The following is an 11,441-nucleotide window of genomic DNA, read 5'->3' on the forward strand; positions in this document are numbered from 1 at the left end:
AAGTGGGAAGAACATTTCTTGGATTGGCATTAACAGTGGTAAAATGGTGTTTGTAAGGATACAGTATATGCAGTGTGATGCACAGGACATGGAAGCCATGACCTGTCGAGATTTCCATATGGCGGAATATCGTTTTTCCGATAAACTGAACTGTACATGATCAAATAGGAATAAAACCTAATTAATTTCCTTCCCCTAAGGTACAGGAGACAAAGACTTTTTAATGTATGGTGATTGTAGGTTAATATATATGTTACGGCCAGAACCCGAAGTTTGGCCAGAACTAGAAGTGGCCGGCCACTTCGGGTTCTGGCCGGCCAATGCGCGAACTGGCCGCTGCGCTGCGGCCAATGTGAGAAATGAAACAATTCCTGTAAGGTTTAAATGTGATGTTGTGGCCGCAGCGCAGCAGGGCAAAATGTATCACACATCTTTACTTTATTCAATGGCATTAAGCCGCCCGGCTTTTTCCTCTGCCTCTCTCTCCTCCCCCCCCCCCCCCCCGCCTCTCTCTCCCCTTCTCTTATGGGCACAGCCGGGCGGGGACACGCGTGTCCAGGAGAGTCGTTCCTCGCGGCAGGAGAGCAGAGCGGGGAGGCTGCAGACATTGCTTCTGCCAGCACCCGCTCTGCAAGAACGGCAGGATTCCCCTGCCGCGACGAACGACTCCGGAGGGACACGCGTGTCCCCGCCCGGCTGTGCCCATAAAGAGAAAGAGAGAGAGAGGCGGGGGGGGGGGGGGGGAGGAGAGAGAGGCAGAGGAAAAAGCCGGGCGGCTTAATGCCATTGAATAAAGTAAAGATGTGTGATACATTTTGCCCCGCTGCGCTGCGGCCACAACATCACATTAAACCTTACAGGAATTGTTTCATTTCTCACATTGGCCGCAGCGCAGCGGCCAGTTCGCGCATTGGCCGGCCAGAACCCGAAGTGGCCGGCCACTTCTAGTTCTGGCCAAACTTCGGGTTCTGGCCGTAACATATACATTGATCATTGAGAAAGGCAGAGCATATTTTCATATGGCGATATAATATTGCCAAGTAATACTGAATTGCACAGTATGTGTCCCTCTAGAAAGATTAGTTGGGAATAACAGGCAGTCAGCTGAGTGCTATTTGCAATAGGTAATCTCATTCACCTTACTTGAACAATGGAAGCAGACAAGTACCTTGTTTGACCAAACAATTGCCAAACAAGAAGAGTCTTAGGACAATGAAAGAGACAGACCAGACCTTAACTAGCTTTTGTCGGTAAATGAACCAGTTTTTGTAAACAATGGCTCAGACCTGGCTGTATTTAATGCATAGAAGCCTTGGATGGGGGTTGTTTTCCTTTCACAATGTATGTGTTTCCAAAGTTCAGACACAAAAACAAAGCTTGGGAAATATATTGACTGTGCTGTCAGCAATAGTTCATATTAAAAAGCATAAAGTTATATTACAATTCCCCATCTAGGTTAAGAAAACAGACAGCACATGTATGCATCATTGCATAACAATTAAGAATGAATATAAAAAAAAGGTTATGGCATTGTATATGTATTAATATAAAGATTATTTGAATGAATATATCCAGGATGATATAGAGATGCTATATGTTTACCAGTGTTGTATGTTAAACAATAATGTTAGAGATATAAAACCCTGCTAACAAGCACAATGTGTTATAATGAGAGATCCATGGTGGTTTTAAGCATGCCAATGATTTTTGGATCAAATCCAATCTATCTTAAATATGGTAGAAAAGGTCACTGTATAATAAATAATAACCAGTGATTCCAGCAAGGTCAGCTATCCATAGAGGAATTATAACATTGATTTATTCACTGTTGGGTTATAATAAAACATGATTTTTGTTTTTAGTTTGCCAAATATCCCAGTAAGTCTGTGATTAGTTAGCCAACAGCACCTACAAAGGGTGAAAGCCAGTATTACACTTGGGTTAAAGATTAGTCACAGAAAGCTCCCATTGGTCACTCCCACTGCCCAGTGATAGGCTAGAAGATTTAATCTCCTGGGCAGTACCATAGGTAGTGAGGGGAATAAGATGAGAGGGGTCATTCAATGAGGAGGAAGGATCAGACCATCAGGAGATCTGAGCAGACCAGGACATAGAGGATTCATGCCATCTGAACACAGCCACGCCTAAGAGGAACACGCCCAGAGGCCATCTTGGTGACTATACTTGAACCCAGTTCTGATTTTTCTTTTTAGTCATATGGCTTATCACAGCACGAATATCTGAACTTTTGATTTATTGACGATTGTCTTTCTTAAGTTTATAGTCATTTATAGCCAAAGGGAGTGCGTTCTTCCAGTGCACAGGAATTACTCATTCCATATATTTGATAAAACCCATTCAGTGGGTATATTTTTCTGTCGTTTAACACCACCAATAGTTCGAGAATCGCTGACTGTGAATGCCATAAACTTGTTTTGGATAAAAGCGCTAGATACTTCAAGCTACCTCCTCTAGATATTTTGATACTTTGCCGCAGCATGTGCAAGCCACACCTAGCCAAGTTTAGGACGACTCAATAGATATCTTATTCCAAAATTATATGTATTTTACCCGCTTGCTCTGTGTAGTATCACAGGCCAGCGGAGGTTAAAGTGTAGACAGTGGGAAAATTCCTGTCATTTATAGTTGATTGCATAGAAATTGTGGGGCAACGCCCAGTCGTTATATCCACTGAGTCATCCTAAATTAGCCATTTTGTTTTTGATAAGCCACCATTTTGTTTGCGATAGCACCATTTTGATTTTTGATAGCAGCCATTTTGATTTTGATAACAGCCATTTTGTTTTCGTTCAAGTCATCCATTTTGTCTCCAGACATCCTGTGGTAAATTGAGTAACAGGGCCGACGGCCATATTTGAGGAGTCACATCTATGCACTGTATTTGAATTGACTGCTGAATGATTTAAGCCTTTTGTATTTGGTGATTAAGTATAATAACATTTTGATGTTTTACTGAAATTATTATCCAGCTCATTGCTTATTATAAGAATGACCTTATGAGTTTTGTTATATATCAAAAGTGCAATTTTATATTGTTTTGATATTGTAATATTTATTCGATATTAAATTGATATTTTTATAAATTGGTCTATGTTTATTTACATGTTTAAACCAGTACTGTAAAACCTCGAAAAACGAGCTCACACAGTTAGGCGTGTGTTTGTATCTTAAGCTCCTCCTATTTTTTCCCAGGAGCATTACATTTACATTTTTGATTTTATAATTATTTTTAACAATTTATACAAACATTGACAAAACGCCCGACATAAGAATTGGAGGCCCCACCGAGGTTCGTATACTTTCCATTACTGGTTTAAACAGTGTAAAAACGTTTTATTGAGCTGGTTTTATTGCATTGGCTATTGAATCATGAGTGCTACAGGTAGTGATTCAGAACTTCATTTGGAACAGACATTCCGAAAGATTGTGGAATTCGTATTTATACAGTTAAAATATAATGAGGAAGTAGATGACTGGATAGGTAGAATGAGGAAAAGTATAAAACAGGAAGCTGATTGTATATTTCAATCTAAAGGTATGGTTGATCATTATCTTTCATGTATGACCACAATAACTTCAGATTCCGAACTGAAGAAGAGGTTGTTAGGCGCCCTACCTTCTGTGTTATATGGGTTATTAGAGGTAGATATCCTTTCACAATCTAGAAAAAAAGAGATTGTACAGTTGAAATCCCAATTGCGAGGAACAGAGGAAAACGTCCAATCATTAACCTCTCAGTCACATAATGTGGAATCAGATCTTCAAATTATAAGGGCTGATAGAGACCAATTAATGATTGATATTTCAGACAGGGAGGTAGCGATCAAAAGTCTGGAAAGAGACGCCGAACGGAATCGTGAAGCGCATCGCAGACTTAGACAGGATTTTGAAGAACTACAACAGCAGTACTTCAAAATCCAACAGGCAGGTAGACTCGATAGATCATCCAGCCCTTGCCCGCCAGTACTCACTCCATATGACCTAAAATGGCAAGGCATGTTGGATCGTATGGAAACGGTATGTAAAACTATGAATACCATGATAGATGACAGTACAAGGGTCCCTAAAGATCAACATTTGGATTCCTCTCCAGAGAGAGATATGCAAATGAGGGCCCCTAGGTATGATGATTCCCATAAAGGTCACGACTCCCTTGCTGATATTGATTCAGATGAATTGGAGGCTGATGTGAGAAAGCGAGAATCCAGCCCTATCCCAAGAAGGGGGAAAGGTACGTATAGAGGGGAGTCAAATAGGGGAAATAATCAGTATCCACCAGAAAAACAGAGCTCAGCCAGCATCATAAAATTCTTAAACACCGCTGTGCCAAAGTTCACTAAAAAGGGTTCAGCGCAAATAGCATCCCACATGGAGTTGTATGAATCCACTATGGACTCTTTAAATCTGTCTGAAGCAGACAGGATCAGATTTCTCCCATGGGTTTTTGATGACAGATACCGCCACTATTTCACTTCATTTAAGGAGCGGGGTATCATTAGATGGCAAGCAGTTTCACACGAAGTGAAGCTTGAGTTTGGGCCGTATCGCACTAACTCAGAAGCTAAACGAGATGTGTATCGACTTACTTGTCGACCCGATCAGAGCCCCCGAGAATTCCTTTCCGTGCTAAAAAACTCTTACAGTTTAGCATATCGGAATCCTAACTGGGAGTCTCTTGATTTTAAACAGGCATATTACGATGCATTGCCTACCCAAATAAAGTTAAGCATGGCCAATGAGTTAGACTTCGGAAACTCCCTAGAGAAAATGGTTACCTCAGCGACACTGCTGTTCAACATCAGTGGGAGTTCCAATGTAAGTGGGAGAAACAACAAAAAGTACCCAGAGCGCAGAGTAGATGAAACCAAAGTGAAAGCGGACCTAAACCTTGAATCCCAGCAGAAGAAAATACCTCCTGCAAAAGTATCTATCCAGCAGGGCCAAAGACAGCGACAAAATCCTAATCAAAATAGGCCCCAACATCCTAAAGGGTCAGATAGGGATAGCTCAGGCTCTGGAAACCAGGATTACCGTCCTCGGTTCAATCGCAGGTATCAAGGATACCAGGGTTACCAAGGAAACCAGGGTAGTCAAAGGTATAGAGGTTACCAGGGATATAGAGAACCCCAGGGGTACAGACGTCCCCAAGGATATAGACGGTGGGATAACCGACCCAGGCAGCAGTGGGAAAGGAGACAGGGCCCACCTAATTCACCTAGGGGTAGATCACCACCTAACTCACCTAGGAGTGGATCACCCGCAGGGAACAGATATGATCCCAGGAACCAGAACCCTCGCCGACCTAATAGGTTTGATCAGCTTGTTGATCAAGTGAACAAATTGAGTGACATGATGGGTAAGTTGGCTCAGGGATCTGCAGGAAGACAGCATGAGGATTTTTTAGCTGGGGAGGCAGGGCCCAGCTCTGCCAACTAAAGGAAACCGAGACAAATCACTATACGGAAATGGATATGGCAATACTAAATACGAGTAATGAAAATGATGTGCAATGTACCGACCTACCCCAGGTCGAGGAAGGGAAGTCTAATGTTCTTGATATTTCACCACAAATGGGTGATATTATGTCATTTGAGCCAGAGCGTGAAGTACCCTCTGTTCAGATTGTCCCATTGGTAGAATCCATGGGAACCCAAATGCCTTGCAGGCAGAATCAGGAGGAACAAGTTCCTAATACCCTGACGCTACAGAGAGATCATTCTCTGAAGCAACAAATGGAAAAACATTCCAATTTTCTTTGCAATCTTGAACAGGTAGATGGCCGGTATTTTATCGATACCCATCTACAAGATGGATGTATCGGATCGATCCCAGGTTTACTGGATACCGGTTCCCAGGTTACTATTCTGTCTTTTAACTATTACCAGCAGATCTTGGATTCATCACAAAGGAAGCCAAGATTAAAAGCCTTTGACGGTGCGCTAATAAGCGTTGGTGGTAATAGTTTACAAGTAAAAGGCACATCCTGGCTGACATACAAGATTGGTAAAAAGGTCATTAAACATCCAACTTTGATTGTTGATCTTCCATATGATAGATTGATCATTGGAATCGATCTGCTCAAACGACTAAATTCCATAATTGACTTCATTAATGAAGCAATATGGGCTCAAGTCAATACTCCAATTGATTTTGAGCGCTCCAGCAATGCACAATCGCAACGCAGCTGCCATATGATTGAGGAAAGACCTAACTCTGTTGAAATCCATTTCCGGAACAGTCAGATACCAGAAGTCACGATCCTGAAAAACGGTAAACCCGAGGAAAATGCTAACACTGCTTTTCACATCATAAATATCCGAAAGGATAAGATTGAAAAGATAGTCCTTGAAGATGATGTGTTAACTATTGCCCTCAAAGGGGGAAGTCAGGAAGTGGCAGGCATAACCAAGCATACACAGGCATTGGTTGAAATCGAGAAAATCAATGATAATGTGCTGGTTCCCGTGCAGGTAAATAATATTGCTCGGGTAAAATATGCCAAGTTGGATCTCAAATCTGAGGCCAGCTACATAAGCCTAGGACTGCTGAAGCAGGTTACCGACCCTCAGGTAATCAAATTTATCTCTACACAGGAATGGATCCACGATCTGGATAACGATAACCAGAGTCATAATGTAATTGCAAAATGCATCTTATCTGTGTCTCTAGGAAACAAATCTGCAAAACATGTCTTCAGTGTGTTAAAGGAACCACAGTACCAAATGTACTTAGGAAACGACATTATTCACCGATTTGCCATACAGGTTGATCTGGTCAATAATGTTCTGTGGTCCAAATTATCCGGAAACCCAGAGGAATTCCAGGATAGAGAACAAGCCCTGAGATGGGGACAGCGAATACCATATGCAGTGGATATCACTGTCGCTGAAAAAGTAAAAGTCCCTGAAGGTTGCAAATCATTTCTTTTACCCATTCAAGTAAAGAAGGGGCAAAAGATGAGAAATGCAGATGCATTGATTTGTTTATCCAATCGGATGCAACAATTGGGGTTGAAGGTAAAACCAATTCCCCTAATAAATATTCATCAGGAACCATTATACATGGTCATGCAAAACATGAGCCCTCATAGTATCACGTTACAGGAGGATACAATGATTGGCTTAGCCATTGACTCAGAATATTACACTTTTGGATTCCAAAATGAAGTCATTGGATTAATACCTGATGAATATTTGACAGAAGAACAAATAGTGGACCAACAATATTTCTCAACACCTGAAGGATTGTTCAGCATACACTCTATTTATCCTTTCAGTTCTGAGGAAGGTACATGTCATGTCGAGGAAACATCATTGATTTTTAACCATGAAATCAATGAAAGTGAGTATCAATCACTCCAGCAGGGTAAGGATCAAGCATGTTACACCCCAAATGACTTAACTAATAGGCTTGAAGAAGCTTATGAGGTAGGTCAACCTGAGATTTTCCCAGAATTTCAGGAACGGGTAGAAGAACAACTCTCTATAGCTGATGGATGTTCTAATGAATCAGAACGACAGCAGCTAAGGCAACTATTCTGGGATTTCCAGGAGATGTTTGCCAAGGACTCTTATGACTGTGGGGAGACTAACCTGCATGTTACGAGAATCCTGACTGATCCAGATGCACCCCCTGTGTTTATCAAACAATATCGACTTCCGCTAGCAGCCTACGAGTCATTATCGGAAATTGTTAAGAACCTGGAAAAGAAAGGTATTATCCGCCCAGTACACAGTTCCTTCAATCATCCAGTACTCGGAGTTCTCAAACCGAATGGTCAGTTCCGTCTATGCTCAGACTTGAGACAGTTAAACAAACGTGTCTACATGTCGGGTTGGCCTGTACCATACATTGACCAATGCTTGGCGCAAATCCAAAGGTCTAAAATATTCACAGCCCTTGACTGCGCACAAGGATATTGTACAATTAAAGTGGATGAAAGGGATCAATACAAACTAGCCTTCACATTCGGTAATAGACAATTTGCGTGGACCCGTACGCCTTTCGGATACATCAACGCAGGCCACGAATTTGCTGTGTTCATGCACAAAGCAATGCCTGATGCAGCTGAACGAGGTACCCTAACTTATGTCGATGATATCCTTATCAAAAGTACAATCTTTGAGGAACATATTTCAGAGTTGAGATATGTATTGAATCAACTAAGAGAAGCAGGTGTTAAACTTTCCCTACAGAAAGCTCAATGGTGCCGATCTAAAGTAAATTTCCTAGGACATGAAATTACTGCAGAAGGAATTAATCCACAGAAAAAGAAAGTGGAAGCAATCAAAAATACGAAGTCCCCCACAAATCTCAAGGAACTGAGATCATTCCTGGGGATGATGAATTATTCTCGCAAGTTCATAGATAACTATGCTGAGATTACAAAGCCGCTATTGCAGCTGCTAAAGAAAGGAGTACAATGGGAATGGAATGAGTGCCATGAACAAGCTGTATCTGAGCTTAAAACAAAACTCATACAGGCCCCATGCCTTGCTTATCCAGAAGGTGGTAAACCCTTCTATGTTGAAACAGGTTTTACCGACAAGAGTGTAAGTGCAGTTCTTTTCCAAAAGCAAGAAAGACTGAATAAAATAATTGCTTATGCCAGTAAATCACTATCACCAGTTGAAATCAAATTTAATAATTGTGAGAAGGCATTATTAGCAACTGTGTGGGCTTTGCAATATTTCAGAAGTTTTATTCAAGGGGAAAAGATCATTGTAGAAACTGCACACCAATCACTACAATATTTGCAAAGTAACCAAATAAAAGAAGGTAACCTGTCAAACAGTAGGATAACGGCATGGACAATGTCCCTAATGGGATGGCCACTGGAAATCAAATATAAACAGGATACTAAAAATCCAGTTGCTCAAGGATTAGCTGAACTCCATGATTGCTCTCATGTGGAACATAAAGATGAGCCACCAGAAAACGATTTTCTGGAAGAGCAATCTCTATCTCCATATAAATCCTATGAAGAGGAGTACTGCAAATCACTACCATGTGCATATGTTGACGGCTGTTCTTTTCACACAGAAGGAGATGAAAAGATGCTGGTTGCAGGTATCGGTATCGTATGGAATAACATATTTCCAGAGATATCTGCGGGATACAAAATTGGTCCCAAAAGTAGCCAGGTCGCAGAACTCGCTGCCGTGTATAAAGCTATACAAATGGCTATCGAACATGACCTTAAGGAATTTGTTTTGATAACAGATTCTGAGTATGTTCGGAACAGTTTTGTGGAATATTTTCCCAGTTGGAAAAGGACTAGCATGACAAGGAGTAACAAAAAGCCAGTCAAACATGGTAAATTGTTTTGTAAAATTGATGAACTGGTTAATACCCACGACCTTACCATTTATTGGAAAAAGGTAAGGGGTCATTCGAAACACCCTGGCGCTAATAAAGATGGGAACGATCTAGCAGATTCCGTTGCTAAGAAAGCAGCCATTGATGGTGAAATCTTCGATATCAATGACCTCATGGGAACTATCGAAGTAAATGTCACCACTAGGGGGCAGGCCCAAAAGGAGTCTCAACCCAGTGTGGCTATGTGGAGTCAAGATTCTCCTAGTGAGGATCTCATTGCAAGCCAAAAGGGGGATCCCATTATTGGTTTGTTTTATAAACATATTGAAAGTCCACAGGATTATCCCATCACCGTGGAAGACTGCAGTGACAACGAAGAATTACGTATTTTGATGAAAGGTGTGTCACAATTTTCATTACAGGATGGATTGCTAATACGAACCTCGAAAAATGGTATTACGCAATGGGTAGTACCCGCAGCATATCGGGGTCTGATGTTGCAACATGCTCATGATGCCCCGACAGCTGGTCATCGAGGAGAGAAAATAACGTATGAGTTATTAAGAGACTACGCTTACTGGCCACACATGTTACAGGATGTCAGGACATATTGCCAAGGATGTTTGGTATGCCCTCAATTCCAGCCACAAGGTCCCACTCACAGGGCACCGCTGATGAAAAGAGGCATAGCCATGCCATGGTCAGACATCCAGATCGATTTTATTGGTCCGGTAACAACGTCCTCAAAGGGAAATCGATACATGTTGACTGTAACATGTTTATTTACTAAATGGGTAGAATGTCTACCAAGTAAAACATGCAGTTCTAGTGTGTGCGCATCACTGCTCATTAACCACATTTTCTCCCGATTTGGTCTTCCCCAGCGTATCGAATCCGATCGCGGAAGTCACTTCACCAGTGAAGTAATGACCAAGATGTGGGAAATCCTAGGGGTAAAACGGAAGCTCCACATAGCTTACCGACCAGCCTCTAGTGGTGGAGTGAAGCGTTACAATCAATCCATTGTAAATATCCTGAAAAAATTTGTTAGCGAATCAGGTAAAGACTGGGATGTCAAGCTGCCACTAGTTCTTATGGCTATTAGAGCTACTCCAAGCGCAGCAACCAAACTTTCCCCATTTGAGATGCTCACTGGTAGAAAGATGGTGTTACCCCAGCATTTGCTTTACAAAACCTCAGATCACAACTTGATGAATGCAACTACTGCACATCAATATGTGGAGAACTTACGGAAGCACCTCCAGCATGCCTTTGCATTTGCTCAAAGAAACATCGAAAAAGCCGCAGTCAGTACGAAAACGTACTATGACCTCAAAACTACCCAAAAGGAGCATCGGGTGGACGACAAAGTTTATCTGTATAATTTTGCCAGAGACCAGGTAAAGGAAAAGAAATTCCTCCCTTCATGGAAAGGTCCATACCCAATCACCGATAAACTGTCTCCTGTGGTTTATAAGGTTAAAATCCCTAAGGGGGATGATTTTGTTGAAAAATGGGTACATATTAATCAACTGCGTATTTGTCACCCTAGCTCACAGTTGCGGAGAATTGAGCAATCTGGAAATGTGTGCTAACAAATTATTTTTCTCCTGACAGGTATACCTAATGATGTGTTAATCTCTACTAGAATCCATATGGACACAAAGATTCCAATCCGGCGCAAAGATGCCCCACCTGACGATTGCCATCCTTTACGCAGTCCTAATCTTGGGGAAGAGTGCCGAGCCAAGTGTGGTGCCAGATCCAGCATCCGTGATGTTACCGGATACAGCGGAGTTCATCATGACCAGATAGATGTTCCTATCCTAGAGGGTCCAGATGAGCCTAAACCCGCGATGTGTCGTTGAATGACGAGCTGATGTATCCGGGGTCCATTGAAGGGAGATGCAAGTCTGATACCTGTTCCACACCAGATACTCACAGGAGTGAGTTATTCAAATCTTGAAGCAGATCCGGAAAATCCTTTTATTTGAACCAAAGGCCAAAGCAGTTCATCGCTGTTACAGTTGCTGTTTGCTACCTTTGCAACAAGAGGAAACCTGTTTGTTTACAGCCGGAGTATCATTTGCCAAGTTTATTTT

At 41.8% G+C, this 11,441-nt stretch overlaps 1 protein-coding gene across 1 annotated transcript; it reads left to right on the forward strand.

Moving 5' to 3' along the window:
* The first annotated feature begins 4,059 nt into the window (after positions 1-4,059).
* LOC137562346 (uncharacterized) lies at positions 4,060-10,934 on the forward strand. The gene is made up of 2 exons (XM_068273682.1): positions 4,060-5,242; positions 10,540-10,934. The coding sequence occupies exons 1-2, from the start codon at positions 4,060-4,062 to the stop codon at positions 10,932-10,934; spliced, it is 1,578 nt and encodes a 525-aa protein (XP_068129783.1).
* Positions 10,935-11,441: the final 507 nt, after the last annotated feature.

The sequence above is a fragment of the Hyperolius riggenbachi genome, chromosome 3, assembly GCF_040937935.1.
Source record: "Hyperolius riggenbachi isolate aHypRig1 chromosome 3, aHypRig1.pri, whole genome shotgun sequence".
NCBI lineage: Eukaryota > Metazoa > Chordata > Amphibia > Anura > Hyperoliidae > Hyperolius > Hyperolius riggenbachi.

Coding starts and splice junctions, on each gene's coding strand:
- LOC137562346 (XM_068273682.1), top strand. CDS start 4,060: ATGATAGATGACAGTACAAGGGTCCCTAAAGATCAACATTTGGATTCC. Junction 5,243..10,539: donor CCCACCTAATTCACCTAGGG/GTAGATCACCAC, acceptor ACAAAACCTCAG/ATCACAACTTGATGAATGCA.